This window comes from Podarcis raffonei, chromosome 5 (assembly GCF_027172205.1).
Source record: "Podarcis raffonei isolate rPodRaf1 chromosome 5, rPodRaf1.pri, whole genome shotgun sequence".
NCBI classification, from domain to species: Eukaryota; Metazoa; Chordata; class Lepidosauria; order Squamata; family Lacertidae; genus Podarcis; species Podarcis raffonei.
The window spans coordinates 85,438,605-85,458,912 of record NC_070606.1 but is presented as its reverse complement, the minus strand read 5'-3'; the positions used below and the strand labels follow the sequence as shown (position 1 = coordinate 85,458,912).

General features: G+C 45.5%; 1 protein-coding gene across 2 annotated transcripts in view; it reads left to right on the top strand.

The window, feature by feature from the left end:
- Positions 1-20,308, top strand: part of GOLIM4 (golgi integral membrane protein 4) — a 66,646-nt gene that overhangs the window by 30,770 nt on the left and 15,568 nt on the right. Inside the window, exons 2-10 of one of the 2 annotated variants that reach the window (XM_053390468.1) lie at positions 2,947-3,021; positions 4,477-4,526; positions 5,395-5,448; positions 6,230-6,380; positions 6,594-6,676; positions 7,652-7,735; positions 12,496-12,663; positions 15,736-16,095; positions 19,397-19,635. In XM_053390468.1, the coding sequence (XP_053246443.1) occupies positions 2,947-3,021; positions 4,477-4,526; positions 5,395-5,448; positions 6,230-6,380; positions 6,594-6,676; positions 7,652-7,735; positions 12,496-12,663; positions 15,736-16,095; positions 19,397-19,635 (1,264 nt within the window). The remainder of the gene's footprint in view (positions 1-2,946; positions 3,022-4,476; positions 4,527-5,394; positions 5,449-6,229; positions 6,381-6,593; positions 6,677-7,651; positions 7,736-12,495; positions 12,664-15,735; positions 16,096-19,396; positions 19,636-20,308) is intronic. The other variant, XM_053390469.1, reaches the window with a different exon arrangement.

The following is a 20,308-nucleotide window of genomic DNA, read 5'->3' as shown; positions in this document are numbered from 1 at the left end:
CCAGGGTTTCATACACCTGTCTAACTTGGAGGCAATCAGACATCTTGGGGTGTTCTGTGACTCCCCCCATCCCCCTTACTTAAGAATCGCTGAGTGAATTATTCACACAATATGATAATTTGCAATCAAGTCACATCTGCTGGGGGGGGGGTTGTGGCAGAGAGGTGGGGAAAGAAAAAGGCTTTTAATTTTCAATTCCATTGTGTTCTTTTTCTCCCCTCGCCCATGCTCCAATTAAAGGGTGGAAAGAATGCATAATCAGATTGAAGATAATTCTGACTTTTCTTGATTTATTGCTAGTTCACTTGGCATGTATTGACTGTGTGTTGATGTGTGATTAGGTTTATCATCCCTTTGGGCCGCCATTGACTGCTGCCAACTGATTTTTCCCTGTTTATAATGCCAGACCTTCGTATCCCTTTTCCCTCCCGCATTGCACTATGTACATAAGCAGAAGGGGAGGAAAACGGCTTCCATTATATGCGTTTTTAAAACACACACATCTGGAATCTTTAAATGATTGCAGCATCTTTCAGTTTAGACAGTTTAAAAAAGCTACGTCTTTTGAAACCAGGCAGTACGGTAATCTGCGTGAGGATTGCGAAAAGGTCTTAGCACCCTAATGGCCTCATCCTGTCTTCTGAAAATAGGAAGTTGCCTTATACCATATCATTTGTCCATTGAACTCCAGTGTGGTGTAATGGTTAAGGTGTCTGACTAGGATCTGGGAGACCAGGGTCCAAATCTAATCTGTGTCATGAAGCTCCTTGGGTGACCATGAGTCAATTCACTGTCTCTTAGCCTCCCAGGCTTGCTGTGAGGACAGAATGAGGAGGGGAAAAGTCATTCATGCTGTGACCTTGAGCTTCTTGGTGGAAAGAAGGGAAAGAAATCTAATGAAGAAGCAAACAGACAGACTTGGTATTGTCTACACTGACTGGCAGCAGTTGGGTCTTTCTCAGTGCTACCTGGAGATGCTGGTGATCTAGGGACCTTCTGTATGCAAGGCAAATGTTCTGCCACTCAGCTTTGGCCCTTCTAGGGTCTAGAAGCCAAGCCTTATGAGGAACGGTTGAAGGAGCTGGGTATGTTTAGCCTGGAAAAGAGGAGACTGAAGGGAGATATGATAGCCATTGTCATATATTTGAAGGGCTTTCACATGGAGGATGGAACAAGCTTGTTTTTTCCTGCTCTGGAAGGTAGGACTCGAATCAGTGGCTTCAAGTTGCAGGAAAGCAGATTCCGAATAGACATACGAAAAGACTTTCTGGTAGTATGAGCTGTTCTGACAGTGAAACAGTCTCCCTCGGGAAGTTGTGGACTCTCCATCCTTGGAGGCTTTTAAGCAGAGGTTGGGCGGCCATCTGCCATGGATGCTTTAGCTGAGATTCCCCACATTACAGGGGGTTGGACTAGATGACCCTTGGGACCCAATTATGTGAGTTCAAAATGCACCGGAAAGCTAAAGAAAGGAAGTTCATGCAAATGGTTAACACATATGGTTTGTTCTTGTAATGCTATCAGGTTGTAAAGGTGGACTACATTTGCATTCCTAATCCTGCTTACCTGGGAGTAAGCCCCACCGAATTTTTTTAAAAAACAACTTCTTATTTTTATTGATGTATAATAGCAAAGAAAAGTGACAGGCTGGGGAAAGGACCAACCTGTCAAGTCCCATTAAAAATGCAGTCACCACCAATACACCCATCTTAAATTAGTGGAACATGAATAAATATAATACTAATAATACATTGCGTACCTACAGGTGTGTGTGCATAGGTGCCTCTTTTCAGATCTCCTGCTCTTCATGCACACATCTGAGTGTGGGGCACACAAAGTAAGGGGGGTGGCAATGTTTGGTGCAAGGCTACCTCCAGCACGATCTCACTCCTGCTTCCGTGTGTTTATGGAGGGGATTTATGAAAGAGGCTTTGGAGCTGAACTCTCTCCATCTGTGAGGAACGTGGTGTGAAAGTTCTACCTGAAACTAACTTCTGAACAGTTTTAGAAACTGAGATATGAAAGCTAGGAGCTAAAGGCACCTTAAACCTAGGTTATGGGTGCAACAATGGAATGTCTAGGTGTGCTTTTTATAACAAGTATACAAAGCTGAAAATGAATGAACTGCAGCTAAAATATTATGTTCATTTTTCACATGGTCTAGTCCTTCCCCTGCCCACCCCCTAATATTCTTCAGAGGGTCTCTTCTCCAGTCTTCAGAGAGTAGCTGGAAGTGGGGAGGCAGAAAAAGATCCTCCTTTCCTTCCACTCTGCAGTTTTAATCTGAAATCTTAGGCGCAGTACTACACCCAGAGCTCAGAAACTGCTCGCTCTAATGAAATTTGCTGTCGCAAAATGCACCACAAACAATGGGAGTTTTGAACACTGATCCTGAAGAATATTCAGCTTCTCCAGCAGGGGGAGAAATATTGTGTGTGCGCGCAAATATGCATACACGGGCAAGCCAATATAGCCTTACACTGAGTCACACCATTAGTCCATCTAGCCCAGTGTTATTAATGCAGATTGGTAGCAGATCTCCAGGATTTCTGACAAAAGTTTTGCCCAACCCTAGCTGGAGATGAACCTTGGATTGAACCCCGAGACATTTAACCTGCTAAGCAGATGCTCTGCCATGGAACTACAGCATCTTCCATCGATTAAAGACCAACTGGCAAGCTTTTGGCTACATGGATGCATGCAACCTGTAATTTTCCAAAGACCACATTGTGGATGCACAAATTGCATGGTTTGTGCAACTTCACTGATAGTTCCTGAGAACTTTCTTTTGCTGATTTTGTTAATGATTCCTTCCCTCCTATTCCTTGTACATCCATTTTTAATTTTTATTATGTTTTCAAAATGGATACACACACACACACAATTTGTTACCTGTTGAACTACTCCTCATTTACATCCAGTTTATTGATTTTTTCCCTTTTTCAGTTGTATATGAGCACCGGTCAAGATTAGAAAAATCTTTGCAGAAAGAAAGGCTTGAACATAAGAAAGCAAAAGAAGGTAAAAGATTTTACTTTTCACAAAAAGAAAAAGGATAGGAAGCAGGAGAAATGTTGTTCCTTCTTGTATTGTTATTACAGGAACACTGTGTTGCATTCAGGGCCATCGCGGTTTTCAAGACTCCTTTAAAATAGGTTGTGCTTTGCCAAACATTTTTGAAAATAAGAATTGGCTATTTTGCTTCGGAGCAATCAAATCTCTGGAGTTTCTTAATGAGTTTTTACTGCCATCTAGTGGATAAGGACAACAGCAACAAAACTCCATCTGACTATATGAGTGTTTTCCCAAACTAAAGTTTGGTTCTTGCACTCAAAAACACATTTATATTTCTACAGTTAATACCTATGGATATATTTCCTGGCCAGTACTCAGAACAATAGGCAAACACTCTTTGCAGATTATGGCATAATTCAGGTAACAGTGTCTCCTGGCATCCCATTATAACCATTGCTCATTCGGCTAGGGCTGTGCTTTCTGGGTCATGTTGGCACTTCTGAGATACCACTGCATCTCTGAGGCTTAATAAGTCAGTCCTGGTATTTCCTTATTCCAGTGGTGGGTTTCAGGCTTGGCATCCCATGATGTCAGGCGATTGACAGGTGAGTCGCCCCGCCCACTTGTCAAAATGGGTCTGTGGTTGATCAGGGTTCCTATCTCCATATTGGAAACCCTGAGGACAAGTAAACCTTCCCACTAACATGGATTATGTGTTGCTTGTGTCTATGCATGCAGCATAATTGTGGAGACCTGGTTTTGTCCCAGGTTCTCTTACTTGCCTCTTTACGTGTGCACAACAAATGCGTGAAGAAGACTCTCCTAGTAGCTGAACATGTAAACCAACAGCCTCAGCAGAATCCGTAGCAATAGGTTGTATTCAGCTCACGAGAAGACCCATTGACATTAATGGCCCTAAGTTAACAATGTCTGTTAATTTTAGTGGGGCTACTCTGAATGGGACATCGTTATACCAACTAAAATAATGCAGTGCTATGATTAATGAACAACGCCTTCATTGGACTGAAATACCCAGATGGACTCTTGAATTTGTCTTTCTTGATCACGGATGACCTAAACGGAGATGAACAATGAATTCACCTTGCTGTATTGTTGAAGAGATTTTCTGCATTTCTTTTGTCTGGGGGGAGAGATGCAGAAGGTTTCTTCCTCAAAACAGCAAGATCGTTTCATTGTTCAGCCTGTTTAGGCCATCTTTCCAATTAGCAAGTCATCTTCCTAATTAAGGATATAGCAGATTAGACTGCTACCACCTGTATGCAGAGATGTTTTGACTTTGTCTCTTGGATGTGTTTTATTGTTTTTGCAGTTGATTTATTGTATGCCTTTTAAATGTTTAAACACATTGCATGCCGCCCTGATAGCTGTATAGATGGAGCTTATAAATATAAATAGACTTTAGCCTTTTAACATCATTTTCTCTTCCTTTTTGTTTTTTAGACTTTCTTGTTTATAAATTAGAAGCACAAGAAACACTAAATAAAGGAAGGGTAAGTGTGCAGAAGTAATGAACAAGATGTTTCTGCTTATTGCATAAGCTGAACTGATAATAGAGTTATGAATGCTCTTAACATTTAACCTGTTCCAAGGTATGAAGAAAAAGGAAAATATACATAATTATAATTCACAAGAAGTAAGATTACTTGGAGTTTGACTTGTCCTACGAGGCTTAAGGAGTCTTTTTAAACAAATTCACAAAGGATAAGGCTATCCAATGGTTACTGAGGTTTCCCCTGGTAGATTTGCTGGGTCTGTTTCTTGGTTCAGAAAAAGTGTTTTTTTTCCAGACCAATTTAATTTGGAGGGGGCGATTGGATGCTTGAAGTTAAACAGTGGGAGCTTTTGATTCCCTTCCTACAGACATGGAGACAAAGGGGAAGTGCAACTTGCCTGTTCTGAAGGTGGAGAGGGATGTTGGGATGTCTAATAAAATTGCTGAGGCTTTGCTACTGCTTCCAGTCCAGAATTTAACACCTTTGTAGCTCAATGGCGGAGGATCTGCTTTGCCTCAGGATGTCTTGGGTTCAAGCCCTGGCATCACTAAGTTGGGCTGGGCATGAAACTACTATCAGTCAGTACAGTCCGTTGTGAACTAAAAGGACCTATAAACGTCCTCTACTCTTCTGTGTTCTGCCTCATCTCCATCTTGGGGGGTTAAAGTTGGCCTGTTGTTCGTGGGAAATCTGCAACCTGAAGATGTCCTGTGCCCTGCATGCCTGATACGTGGACAGCCCTATAAGTAGATCTATGGGCAAGTTCAGAGTTTCCAAGTATTATAATTTACAGAGAGGTACTATAGCTATGCAGGAAGCTGCTGAGTATGTCAGCTAACTATATATTACTCTTTTTGTTTTGCAGCAAGATTCCAATAGCAGATATGGAGCACTGAATGTGCAACACCAGATGTTGAAGGTAGATACATGCATCTTCTTAAGCATCCTGTCTTAACAGGGGAGTTAGAAAAAGATGACAACATTTGGCTTCCAGTCCTAGTTGGCATTTTTGGGAAATGGATGTCTCCGACACCAATAGACCTTCTGGGTGTCATGAGAAGGCCTTGGTTGCAGAATATTTGCTTCCCTGTGATTGTGTGCAAAATTTTAAACTGTTCTTGAACATGTGTACCCCAGTAGCTTCCGAGAAGTGTTTGACTTGGGGAACACTCTGAAGCAGCGATCTGCCTCACCTACAATCTGAGGTGGTAACAGACCTATCAGAGGACTTTACAACATTGGCAAGATTCAGATTGAATCACTGATCTGGTTTGCACGTAATGCAGAAATAATAATTTAGTGCTATGCCAGTTATGCTACTCCTTCCCCTCTCCTTCATGGTATGGTTGCAAGGAAGACATTGGAAAAATCCACTTCCTGTGTGAAACTAACCATGGTTTACTTTGGAGCTTGAAAAGGATGAACCAGTGGAGAGGGAAGGGTAAACCATGGTTCAGCGTTATGTCCAAATCAAGGCATTGTTAACACTCCCATCAGCACTAACCCAAGGTTAATGCTACTCATGGTTTTCATCTTCACCAGACGACTCCATGGCAGTATTGAAATTCCACAGGCCTATGTTAAACCATGCTCTCATCCTGGGATGGGGTTTCCCTGAACGTCCAAATACGCAAGTTGTCAGCTGGTCAGATAAATAATTCCTTGTGATGTGTCTTGTCTGCCCCCTCTCCTTTTTGCAGAGCCAGCATGAAGAACTGAGGAAGCAGCACGCAGACCTGGAAGAGGAGCACAGGAGGCAGGGAGATGACTTCAACAGAGTGGTCAACGATCACAAGGAAAAATATATGGAGTTACAGCAAGAGAAAGAGCAGGAGCTCTCCAAGCTGAAAGGTACAGCATTGTGTTACTTGATTTAAATTTTGGGGAGGGGGAAGAGGGGCCGGGCCATTCCCTGGAATTGCCACCCGTGTTGGCATTAACGCAGCTTCCATTAGGACTTGACTGCAAATATTTAAATTCGTGAATAATTAGGATGCTCTGTGTCTCCCTCTGCCATGTATAAATCTGTCGGATCAATTCTTGTTTGCGCTGAATTTTTAATAGAATCCATGTATAATCTGCGAGAAGAGAACAGGCAGCTGAGGAAAGCCCACCAAGATATTCATACTCAGCTACAAGATGTGAAGGTAAGAACTTGGGCCTCCCAAGACAGGAGTCGGGGGCAGGGAGAGAGAAAAATCTCCTTGTTTGCAACTGGGAAAATAAGATGATGGTTGCAAATAGATCTTTTCTTGTTTAATGGAAGGAAAGGTGCGATGGGTATATTTTTCTTAAATGCGTGCACAAACATGCTGATATTACTTTTTAATTATTTACTAGCAGCCTCAAACCTGGCATTGCCTGGAAATTCTAAGAAACCCAAGAATCAGTGCAATTTTGAAACCAGTGGTTGAAATTACTGCAGTTTTGAAAGATTCAGCCTACTAAATTGATCCAGAACGCTGTCCATTTTGAATCCAAGCATGCACAAAACCTTGCTCCTTGATCTCAGGAACCACCACGTAAAATTTGGTTGTGGTAGCTTAAGTGGTGTTGAAATGCACAGCAAACCAGCAAACAACTTTCCAAAATAGGTAGCAGACCAGGGAAGAAGTACCCAGTGTTGCTTGGGAATTCTAAGAAACCAAAAGAAATGCTGAGGTTTATAAATGAGTAATGAAATTGCTGGTTTCCTGCCATGTTTGGTTAAAACCAAGGCAGTTCAGAATGGCTCAGTCTGCCATCTTGATTCAAAATGGTTTCCAAACGCTAACAAACACCTCTTTCTCTGCCTCGGGGAACAATAATGGCAGATTTGCATAATGTCCTACTTTAGATGAAACCAAATTCAGCAGACCCAAATCCATTCACAGGGGCTATAAAAGGGGGGGGGGACCGGGTCGCAGTCCAAAGCCAAAACACAGGGGCAGCACAAGAGGCAAAAACTATAGTTCTTTCTGCACAAAAAGACAACTTTACTGAAGTGTTGGTAAGATGTAAACACACACACAAAAAGGCAGGTTCTGAATCAGTTAAACTGCTGGCAATCCTAAGATTATTTCTTGGTGTCTGATGAAGTGCATTTGGGATCAACCTTGATGGTGGCGTTTTCTTTTGTGTAGCTGCAGCATAAGAGTTTAATCTCTCAACATGACCAGCTTGTAGTGACGCTGGAAGAACACAAGAGTGCGCTAGAAGCTGCGCAGGTCAGCCAAGAAAATGGCTTTGCATCCACTCTGCTCTTAATGAATGGTGTTTTTGTTTTCGTCTATTTAAAAAAACCTTCCTAACATTTCTTCCCTCTTTTTTTATTTCTGCTGACCACAACTTTTATGCATGCACGCCTTTGGTGGCCGGGGGGGGGGGGGGATCTCCGGTTAACAACCAGCTGCCCTCTCGGGGTAAGAAATGCATGCTTCGAAGGATTTCTGCTCTGCCAAAATTATAGCGTAGTAAATTGTTTTTGTTTCTTGACAGCTCCATTATGGGCTCGAGTGAATGCATGCATATATGGATAAAAACCACATCTTTCTTTCCTGTCCAGGAGGCTACAAGCTACGGCTTCCATACAGCGGGGCCGTGAGGGTGTGCCTTGGGGGGCCTGAGCCCCTGGAGCTTTCGCACTGGTCCCCCCCCCGGATCATATACACCTTCCCACCCCCCTTTTTAAAAAGTGACTTCGTTTGCAGGGCTGCTGAATATTCTGCAGAGTACAGTTCTGGCGAGACCCCAGCCACCTTCCATCTCAGTTTGCTCAGAGACCTTAGCCAGCACCTGTGCATATAAATTAGCTCATGCAAATTTGTGCTAAGGACTTGCAACATAGGAGTCAGACCACCGGTCTCTCTGACTCGGTATTGTGTCTACAGTGACCTGCAGTGGCTCTCCAGGATTTCAGAGACAGTGGTGTTCCCATTGCTACTTAGATTTGCTGGGGATATAACCTGAGATCTTCCGCATGCAAAGGAGATGATATTATTATTATTATTATTATTATTATTATTATTATTATTATTATTTTATTCAATTTGTATACCACCCTTCATCTGAAGGTCTCGAGGCAGGTCAAAGCATAAAAATACAAAATGAATGCACAAAATACATATTAAGAACAAAGCAAACCCATAACCCACACATGCAACAAAAGCATCCAATATAACAGGACTAGGCAACGCTCTGGACACTCCATCACATTCCTCTGCTGTAAGAGGAATTATAGTCTCTCTGGGACACGGGTGGCGCTGTGGTCTAAACCACTGAGCCTCTTGGGCTTGTCGATCAGAAGGTCGGCTGTTTGAATCCGCATGACAGGGTGAGTTCCTGTTGCTCTGCCCCAGCTCCTGCCCACGTAGCAGTTCGAAAGCACACCAGTGCAAGTAGATAAATAGGTACCGCTGTGGCGGGAAGGTAAACAATGTTTCTGTGCACTCTGGTTTCCGTCACAGTTTTCCGTTGTGCCAGAAGTGGCTTAGTCCTGCTGGTAACATGACCTGGAAAGCTGTCTGCGGACAAACACCGACTCCCTCGACCTGAAAGTGAGATGAACACTGCAACCCCATAGTCGCCTTTGACTGGACTTAACCGTCCAGGGGTCTTCTACCTTTACCTTTATAGGAGCGGAGTAAAGGTCCTGTGGGATGTGGGTGGCGCTGTGGGTTAAACCACAGAGCCTAGGACTTGCCGATCAGAAGATCAGCAGTTCGAATCCCCGCCACAGGGTGAGCTCCCGTTGCTCGGTCCCTGCTCCTGCTAACCTAGCAGTTCGAAAGCACGCCAAAAAGAGCAAGTAGATAGATAGGTACTGCTCCGGTGGGAAGGTCAACGGCATTTCCATGCGCTGATCTGGTTCGCCAGAAGTGGCTTAGTCATGCTGGCCACATGACCCGGAAGCTGTACACCGGCTCCCTCGGCCAATAAAGCAAGATGAGCGCTGCAACCCCAGAGTCGTTCGCTACAGGACCTAATGGTCAGGGGTCCCTTTACCTTTACCTTAAAGGTCCTGGCAGATGCAAGCGATTTTATCAAGTCACAGCGAGCTACTGTCGGTTCTGTGGGCCAGACTGTAAAAGGCCCCGTGCTACCCAGAAAAGCTCTGCCTGATGGCACAATGAGGATGCAATGGAGGCAGCAAAGGAAGCCTTCTTTTCTGCTCTGCCTTCACTGCCACTAGGCAGGCTCGATGATGAGCCCTCACCAGGGTTCGAGTGCACTCAGCTACAGCCCTTTTCTCTGCAGATAGAGTCTTGTAAGCACCTAGCAAAGCTTCTATGGGAGACCTGTGGCACAGCGAAGGGGAAGGGCTGTAGCTCAGTGCTGGGACACATGCTTGGCGTGCAGAAGGTCCCAGTCCCTGGGAACTCCAGGTAAGGCTGGGAAGAACCCCTGCCTGAAACCCTGGAGGTGATTGGCTAGGTGATTTGTCGTGGTTCCACATGGTATTCCGAGTGCTGGGCTATACTTGTCTGTTTTTAATTTCCTCGTGACGTGTGTCCTTCACCCTCCAAGGAGCTTCAGGGTTATCTCATTTTATCCTTGAGCAGCCCTGCGAGAGAAGTGAAGTCAAGAGATTGCAACTTGGCCCTCACCACCTGGTGAGGTTAGTGGTTTGGCTAGGGCTTTGCATCATTTAATACCCCCCTTCAGCATCGAGGTGTGTTTCCCAGAGAGGCTAGCAAAAGTAGCAACTGCGGGGGGAGTACAATTTCATGGTGGTGATGATGATAATAAAACAAAGTGTACAAACCAATACAGCATGTTTAAAATAAACTCAGGTACTAACAGCACCTCATATAGACAAGAACACCAGTCTGTTTTAATTTTTTTATTTTAAAAGTGCTTGCGTTAATAGTAAAGGAACACCCCTTTTTGCCTGGCACCTACGTTTTAGCAGCCTAGACACAGGGCTCTAAACTAGCTGCGGTTTCCAGACTGTCTTCAAAGGCAGCCCTACACAAAGTGTATTGAAGCAAAACAACCTTAAAGTTACCCAGGGGATGGATGATGAGCTTTGAGTTGCATAGGATAAAGCGGGTTGCCGGGGGGGGGGGGGACTGGCAGGATGCTTAATCAGGGGAAGAAAACCTTACTGTTTTTTAGGAGCTCAAAGAACTTGAGACAGTTGTTTGCCAAGGGGCTTCTTGCCGTTCAAACTTACTCCAAGGCAGCACCAGATCTCAGTGGTAGACTGCAGACTTTACATGCAAAGTCCCAGGTTCAATCCCATTTGTCTCCAGTTTTTGAAAGGAGAAGGTGATGCAAAGGGTGGGAGAGAGACCTCTGCCCAAGATCCTGGAAAAGCGCTGGGTAGATGGTCCAGTGATCTGACCTTGGCGAAGGGTGGTTTTTCTGATTCTGCGCCGGTTGAGTGGGAGAAACTGTTTCGTCATAAGGCAGAGCAGATATTAAAGAGGTCCTTTGAGTGGGCACTCGTATACCTTTTGGAGAGCACCCTCAGCCTTGTTGTTTGGCATTGCGGGCGCAACCCTGCTGGGGTTTGGGGGATGCTCCAGGTTATTGGTTTGAGTTGCACCGTGATGAGTTTACAAACACCACTTGGTGGGTTGTGTGTGCTGGATGTACACACCGAGGGAGAGGGAGAGCTTCCAGTGTGTTTCAAACTTCTTGTTGACAGGGATGGAGTTGCTCCGCTGGAAAATGAACAACACTTTGGATGTGTATGGTGTCCTTTTTCAGAGATGAAACCAGCAGTGTGATGGAGACTGTGCTCTCTATGGCATAACCCCCTACCCCAAAATCCTTTAGGTTCATAGGCTTTTTTGTGTAGGTTCCGTTTTTCTAAAGGCAGCCATGAGACCAAAGAAAAGAACTTGCATTCTCGCCTAGAAACTAACCTGCTGAACTCTTCTGAAATTGTTGACTGTCTCCAGCCTCCAACTTGAAACCCCCTGGCCCCCGTTTTCTGTTTTCCTGTCCCTACAGTTGGTTGGCTTTCTGTGAACATGAGTGTGCTCAGGTCTTGTTGAGTGTGTGTGTGTGTGTGTGTGTATGCTCCTTTTGCAAACTCTGCGGTTCCTCCAAGCCTGTTGTGCGTGGCATCCAGTTGGCCACTGTGAGAATAGGATGCTGGACTAGACAGGCCATTGGTTTCATCCAGCAGGCTCTACTTGTGTTCTTGTGCTATTTTGGCTACGTTAGGAACAGCGCTCACTGCCTGAGCATTGCATATAGGGGAAATGATGGTGTAGGCATGCCATACAAAGGTCGTAGGCAGAGCTGGCCCATCTGCATGGTGCCGCTCCCCTTGCTTGATGGGGAAGAAAATTATGAATGGGGCAGCCATGTGTGGCAGCTTCAGCAGTGAACACCCCAAATCACTTTTAGGCTGGAAAGGATAGGATCTTGCCTTTCAGCCATGTGATGCTGCCTTGATGTGGAAAGTGTGTTGGTCCACCGCGTATTTTGTTTTAGTGAACCACCCATGAAATAACACTACACCTTTGTTCCGGATAAATTCATTTCCATCATATGTTGGACAATTCCATTAAGAACGGGAAGCCAGTTTTCTTGCAAGCGTTTGAAGAGATGTTTGTGATTGTTCATCACACACACGCATTCGATCATTCTCTTTCAGTTGTATCTTTTCAGTTCATGGGACTTTCCTCCTGTTTGCGATTTCCCTCCCCAGCCCCCTCAAAAACGGGTTGAAAGGAAATGTAATAATTCACTTCTGACAGTTCTGTTCCTCTTCTGCGTGGCATGAAAAACTAATCCCCGTTTCTGGGCTGTGGGGATTTTACGCTAGACTTTGCATGCCTGCTGTAATGTATTAAATTGGCGCACTCTGGCGCATAGAAAAGATCTCGCTTTAGCACATGGGCGTTTTTGATCGGATGTGCATGTTTAGCTAAAATACCCAACTTGCCTCGGAGCCTCCAGCTTCCCTGCAGTTTTTAATAAGAAGCGGTTCATCTGACAGTGATATCTAATGGTTGCATTTGAATTCTAGTCCCAGGTGGAGGAATACAGACAGCTGAAGGACACGCTCAAAAAGATGCCTAGCTTCCAGAAGCCAGAAAATTTTGAGCATCAACATGTCCTGCCGGTGACATCAGCGCCTTCCCCTCTAGGGGACGCCAAAGCACATGGCCCTGACATGGCAGAAGAGCAGAAGGAGGTAATATTGGCTGACTGGCCAAGTCATCTTCCTTGATGGCGGTGATTAACATTTATATAGTGTGCTTTTCAGTGTTCAGAAAGGGTTCCATATACAGTGGTACCTCAGGTTAAGAACTTAATTCGTTCTGGAGGTCCGTTCTTAACCTGAAATTGTTCTTAACCTGAGATACCACTTTAGCTAATGGGGCCTCCCATTGCTGCTGCGCCGCCACCGCACGATTTCTGTTCTCATCCTGAAGCAAAGTTCTTAACCCAAGGTACTATTTATGGGTTAACGGAGTCTGTAACCTGAAGCGTCTGTAACCTGAGGTACCACTGTATTATCTCAGCAATTATTACAATAATCTATCAAGGAAGGTCAGTATTACACGTTACAAGCAGGAGGGGAGAAATTGAGAATGACAGACAATAACTCAATTTAGGCATCACACTAAACCACAGTTAAGGATGCTTTAGTTGAGAAACCATGGTTTGCTGTGACTATTCAAAGTGATGGGCCGCAGATATTTCATTCGTTGGCTTCCGGAGATTCCTACACCAAAATGGGAATGTCAAGCAATTGGAAGATGGGATAAAGAAGAGAAATGGAAAAGATTATTGGGGAGAAGGCATGGCTGGCTGGCTAGAACTCTGGAGCAGCTCCCACATTGCCCTTTTTGCTATTTCCATTTTTAGTAATGGTGGTGGTAGATCTAATTTAGCCTGTGTGGTACCCTTGGCTGTTGCTGAGCAAAATTTGTGTCTAGCATTGCAAAAGCTTCTTATTGGTTAGATAGATGGTATTTGCCAACAAGAGGGGGGGGGGTGAGATTTGTTAGTTTCATATGTTTAAACTGTTCATAGCAGACTCACAGAAGCTGACTTCCTGGGATTTGAATGCTTAATTTATTTATGGTCTCGGTATCCTGAACTTTTGATCTCAAGGGATCCCTGAAAGACTCAAGGTGACTTGCACAGAATACTTCAAAAACAGAAATAGATACCGAGCAATATAAAAACAGCATAAAAATCGTGATCCCCTTATGGGCCTGGCCTTGATGCTCAGCATGTTGCAGCAAATAAGTTCTGGAGGGTCCACCGTGGCTGATGCCAACACTCCACACCTGCCCGCCCCTGTCCCCCCAAAACAGTACTTCTGTCTTGTCAGGATTCAACCTCAATCCATTAGCCGCCATCCATCCATACTAAGACCCCTAGATCTCTTTTCACGTGCACTACTGGCAAGACAGGCGTCCCCCACCTTATATTTGTGCAGCTGGCTCTTCCTATGCGTAGAACCTTACATTTGTCCCTACCGAAAGGCATTTTGTTAGCTTTGGCCCAGTTCTCCATTCTGTTAAGGTCGTCTTGAATCCTGATTCTGTTTTCAGTGGCGTTAGCTCCCCCTCCCAGGTTGGTGTCATCTGCAGATTTGATGAGCGCCCCCTCATCAAATTTGCTTACTGGGAGGTGCAAGGCACCAGGGTTTGCACCACACTAACCTCCCACCAACTCTCCCTTCTTTTGGTAAGCAACAATGACCCACCTGCTGGGAAGGTAGTGTAGCAGATCTGCTTCACCTGGCAATTCACGTCCGTTCTGTGTTCATTGTAGGCAAAGGCTTGTCTCCCTTAAGATTAGCCTGCAAGCAAATGTTTGCGTCCTTTGCTGGCTTCGCATATGGATGGCCACATACGTGTGTTGAGCAGTGGCTCCTTTGTGAATCCTTGCGCTTAATAAAGCATGGAAGATCTTTGCTCTTTCCAAATGTCACATCATTATAGTTTGAGCAAAAGAAAGCAGCTTAAACCCCCTGGTGTCATCTTGTTTGCATGCGGCACTTTTTTATGTAAAAAGGGTAAATCCGGTTATTATTCTCATTAAAAAATAATGAAACAAAGAAAGAGTCAAGTACAATGACGGGCCGTCTCTGATCTATTTATATAAAAACAACACACTAAGCATCAACCCCGAGCTCTTGGCTATACATGTTGGGAGACACGGGTTCCATAAATGCTGCCATCGCAGGGTGACTTGACATGAAGCAGAAACTGCAGGCAGTTCAAACGTGAAGGATTTGCACAGGCAGCTGAACTCTAATTGGAGCATTTCTGAAATCAAAATAAGATCCATTTTTTCTTAGGGCTGATTTCACACCGGGGTGCCTGCCAACTGATGTCCCATCCCCTTGAAGAATCTCAGCTCTGATTCACAACTGAATGTGTGAGCTGCCTCCGCTGGAATATGTTGTGCTCATGGGCGATGGTGGGGTGATAGGAAAGCTTTGACTTCTCTGAGCGTTTGGCAGCCGACAGGCCGGCCTGTTGCGCGAACTTTCCCCTTGGATATATGCCCACACTTCTAAGGAGAGGATAACTGCTTTGCTGAACATTTAGGTCTGTGCAGTCTGGCATTTATACCACCAGTGATCAGCCACATGCTTTGGGGAAGCAAACCAGGCAGGCAAGAAGCCATGGCCCATGCCACAAATCCCCCATTCTTAGCCTATCACATTTAAGAAATAAAGATGCTTTAGTTGAGATTCCTGCATTGCAGGGGGTTGGGCTAGATGACCCTCAGGGTCCCTTCCAACTCTATGATTCTGTGATTTTATTCTACGCCAGTGTGGTGTAGTGGTTAAGAGCGGTAGTCTCGTAATCTGGTGAACCGGGTTTGCGTCTCCGCTCCTCCACATGCAGCTGCTGGGTGACTTTGGGCTAGTCACACTTCTCTGAAGTCTCTCAGCCCCACTCACCTCACAGAGTGTTTGTTGTGGGGGAGGACTCCTTCGGGTAGCGGGATATCAAAGTGGATACACTGCTAAGTATCCACTTTAAAGCTCATGTTTCCTCTGTGCTCCTTGCCTTTGTTGTACGTTTTCATATCTTGCTTTATTGTGTGTTGAACATATTTTAGTTGCGTTTCATGATGTTGCAGGTTTTTTTAATTGTTGCAAGCTGCCCTGAGTGCTTCAGAAGCACTTAGAGGGACGGGCTAGAAGTCTCTCTATATTAAAAAATAAAATAAAATAAATCAGCAGCAGAGTCTTTGCAATGGGCCATTTGAAGTTTAATATTCTGCACTGTTGCAGATTACGCTAAATGGTAATCAGCCACTGGGGGGAGAAGAAGCCAACAGAGGAATCCACTTGGAAGGAAGAGAAGGCAGAGCGGAGCCGTTTCATCCTGAAAGAAAAGCCAATGAAGGTCACCCGCCGCGGGAGCTCAATATTCAGCAGAAGCAAGAGGCAGGGGAAGACGAGGAGCAACGTGTGGAACAGGTTGCAGAGGAGCACAAGAAGGAACTTGAGGAGGAAGAGATGGAGCAAGCTGGGCAGCCTGAACGCTTGACAGAGGATCTTGACCAAGGCAACTTGGAGCATGAATGGAAGGAGAAAGGGCAGGCTGACGAGGAAGAAGCCAACACCCTGGGCGAACACCATCATTCGGAGGTGAGCTGTTGGTGAAATAGACACATAAATAAGAGCACTGTCATGCTTTGCATAGTAATAGCACCCCTCTGTGTTCAGCGGGGTTGCACTGTTCAACACACCAGCTAGGAAATAAGCCCCATTAAATCTATCGGGACTCATTGCCCAGTAAGTCAGTTTGGAATTGCAATTTAAGCAGCAGGGAGAGAGAGGGGGGGGCATGAAACAATTTATAGCTAGTTTTGCTTTGCCAGTCACAAACAAGCCCTTTCAGAACGGAGGCTGGGGCACTGCACATACCATGACCCGTGGGGTGTGCTGCAATTTGCAAAGGGCAAGGGATGGAGCCTGCCAGTGTGATGCTGTCGCTGTCACCCTGTTGATTAATTGAATGTGCACAGCTCCTGCCACACTTTGGAAAGGGAATCGTGCCACTTTGAAATGCAGTGCATGCTATATCTTACAGAATGCGATGTGCTGTGTGACGGATGCAGTTGGTAACACTAGTTGTCTTCCCATTTCTAAAATTTGCAAGCGAGGAGGGGTGGGGGTGGGGAGGGAGAGAGCAACTTGTTGCACAATCTCTCTATTAACCTTTCAAAAAAGAAATCACATTCATCACCACCCAGGACACTGGAAGCCAGAGCAAATTTCTAGATTCCTTTTTCAAAACACATTTTTGTGTGTTTAAATAGCAGGCACCCCACCCTGTTTCTTCTCTTCATCCTCTGCCTTGTTTAGACTGTCACCTTAGCTGGTGCTCGATTTGAAATCCAGCTGCATTACTGGCAGAGGCAGAAGCCGGAACATTTATTCATCTTTAATTCGTGGGCAAGCAGCCTGCATCATGCATGCCATAAGTGGTGTAGGCAACAGGAATCGTGGTCAGGAGCCAGAAGGGACTTTGGGCCTGGTTATGTCAATGAAGCAGATTGGACACTCTTTTCTTTCCAGCATTGTGTTGCATCCTGGCCCAGGAATTATATGAGTATTATATGAGTGTGTGCATGCATGCATGCATACACATGCATACATACACATGCACTGTGAGGTGCACTGCAGTGACTCTCACTGGGAGGGAGGGCCATAGCTCAGTGGTAGAGAACATGTTTTGCATGCAGAAACTCTCAGGTTCAATTCCTGACATCACCAGAGGGGTGACCGTTGTCAGAAACCTTGGAGATCTGCTGCCAGGTATCTTCAAACATTTCAGACCCAGGACGCACTTTTAACCCAAACATGCATTTTGTTGTTTAGACATTTAGTTGTGTCCGACTCTTCGTCACCCCATGGACCAGAGCACGCCAGGCACTCCTGTCTTCCACTACCTCCCGCAGTTTGGTCAAACTCATGCTGGTAGCTTCGAGAACACTATCCAACCATTTTGTCCTCTGTCATCCCCTTCTCCTTATGCCCTCCATCTTTCCCAACCTTGGGTCTTTTCCAGGGAGTCTTCTCTTCTCATGAGGTGGCCAAAGTATTGGAGCCTCAGCTTCACGATCTGTCCTTCCAGTGAGCACTCAGGGTTGATTTCCTTAAGATGGATAAGTTTGATCTTCTTGCAGTCCATGGGACTCTCAAGAGTCTCCTCCAGCACCATAATTCAAAAGCATCCATTCTTCGGCGATCAGCCTTCTTTATGGTCCAGCTCTCACTTCCATACATCACTACTGGGAAAACCATAGCTTTAACTATACGGACCTTTGTTGGCAAGGTGATGTCTCTGCTTTTTAAGATGCTGTCTAAAACATGCATTTAGGGGACCCATTTCTCAACCTTTTCATTTAGGGGACCCATTTCTCAGCCTTTTACAATATGTTTACATGGTGGCGGTGCTCCTGTTGTGACCCACCTTGGATCAGGTCGTGACCCACTAGCAGGACCTTAAACCACCAGCTGAAGACAGTAATGTAGACAGTACTGAACTAGGTGGACCGCTGGTCTGGCTCTCCATAAGGCAACTTCCTGTCAATTAAATTTGTTAAGGCTTTTAGCCCAGCTGGAAACATCATTAAAACTAAAAGCGGCAATTTAATAAAAGAGCCCTTTACAAGTTGTATGTAATCTGCAGGCAGTATATTTGTGTTTGATGGCAGAATCTGTTCTTGCCATTTACCTTTGTGAGTCCAGAGCGCTCTTCCTTGCATCCAGATGTGCCCTAATATTTTGACAGGCCATTTTAATTCTGCATGCAACCTGCCTCAAGGAACTGAGCATCTCAAGGGTACAGTGCACGCAGGTCATGTTTTGTGTAGAGCTGTAAATAGAATCTCGGAGAGATGGCTCTGCCTTCTGGGTCATGTCTCAGGGGTGCAAAAATCTGCTTGTTCCTTTGGTTTCAGCCCAGGACCTTGTTGGTGTTTATCTGACTAACAAAGTCATCCTGTATTTCAAGCTTCATTAGAGCTCACGAGTGTCCCTCAGCCCAGAGTCTTGGCCGATGCTCAAATCCTTACGTGAAATGTATTTCCCCTGGGGCTCCTGCCCAACTTTAGAGGGTTTCCTGGCTAAAAGCATCCCAAATTTCCCGTGTGTGTGTGAGTGAGTGAGAGAGAGAGAGAGAGAGAGAGAGAGAGAGAGAGTTAGGTTTTCTTTCAAGCCGTCTTCCTGACTGGGTACCCACCTGTCATTTCCCTCCAATATTCTAGGTCCTATCATCTATGGAAGTAAGGGATTCTGAGATTTGGGGAAGAAGTGGTGGTGGAACGCTTGAAATGCTTTGATCTCATTGATAAAGGAGGGTCCTGGCCAAAACAGTGGCCAAAAGGCTACTGTTTTAATCTATTTGCAATATTTCATTCTCCCTTTCTCCCCCTCAGGGAGGCGTTAATCCCCTTTCCCTTTTTTTTTAAATCCTCACGATGACCCAGAAAGTGATGGGCTCTCCTTCCTTGGAGGTTTTTAAGCAGAGATAGGATGGCCACCTGTCATGGATGCCTTAGTTGAGATTCCTGCATTGCAGGAGGTTGGTTGAGACGACCATAGAGGTCCCTTCCAACTCTACAATTTTGTGATTCTCAGTGTGGAACAGGTTCTTTCAGTTCAGGAGCTGGTGCACTTAGCAAGATATTAGAACTTGGGAAGCAGCCTTATTTGGCACCAGATCCTCAGTCTGTATAGCCCAGCAGGCTCTTGCAACAGGTTACATGTTTCTTTTACATGTTTCTTTTAAGTGGAGGTGATGGGGATTGAACCCAGGGCCTTCTGCATTCAAAGCCTATGCTCTGCCACTGAGCTACGGCTCTTGCGGTTCGTTCTGCCTTTCTTTACTTAAGCCTTTTCTTACTTAGGTCTTTACTTTAAGCTATTTGTCTTGGCCCAGGAACCACCGAAGGTGAAGACGATAACCCGATACAAATCTGCCTACGAGGAGCAGCTGGAACAACAGCGGCTGGCCGTCCAGCGAGCGGAGGAGGCCAATCGCCTCAGAGAACACCAGGAGTCTCTGCACCAGGGGAGACTACAAGAGCAGTTGCTACGGCAGCAGCAGCTTCAGGAGCGAGAGCTGACACTGCGCAGGCAGGCAGAGCAGGGCGAAGAGCAATTTAAACACCGCCTAAGGTTATCTTTCTAAAATGCACTTTTGGCTCCTGTCGGCCTCTGAGAAAGGAGGTTAGCTCAGGTTGCCTCAGACTTTGACAGTGACTAGAATTGCCAGAACCTTCTGGAAGCTTCTGGTACTTTCTTCAAACCCCTGCTGGGAGGTCAGGGCCTTTGTGGGGGATCAGGCTGCTGATATGCTACCCATGAGGAGGTGCAGGCTGACCCACTTCTCCGCTGCTGCCAGTGGAGCAGGATAAAGATGCAGGCCATTCCCTGACCTGCGCCATGTCCTGACAGCAAGCATTTAGAAAATGGCGTTCGCCATGGGCACCTACAAACTGGCTTTTCAAGTGTCAGGAATCCTTTCTGCATTATATTGCCTTAAAGCAGGGGATCTTTTTCCTGACTCAGGGCCACGTTCCCTCTAGGGAAGTCTTGCAGGGGCCACATGCCAGTGGTGGGAAAGCCTAGTAGGTGGAATAGTGGTTCTGACCTTTAAAGCCCTAAACAGCCTTGGTCCTGTATAACTGAAGGAGCTTCTCCACTCCCATGGTTTAGCCCAGACACTGAGATCCAGTGCCGAGGGCCTTCTGGTAATTCCCTCATTGCAAGAAGTGAGGTTACAGGGAACCAGACAGAGGGCCTTCTCGGTAGTGGTGTTTGTCCTGTGGAATGCCCTCCCTTCAGATGT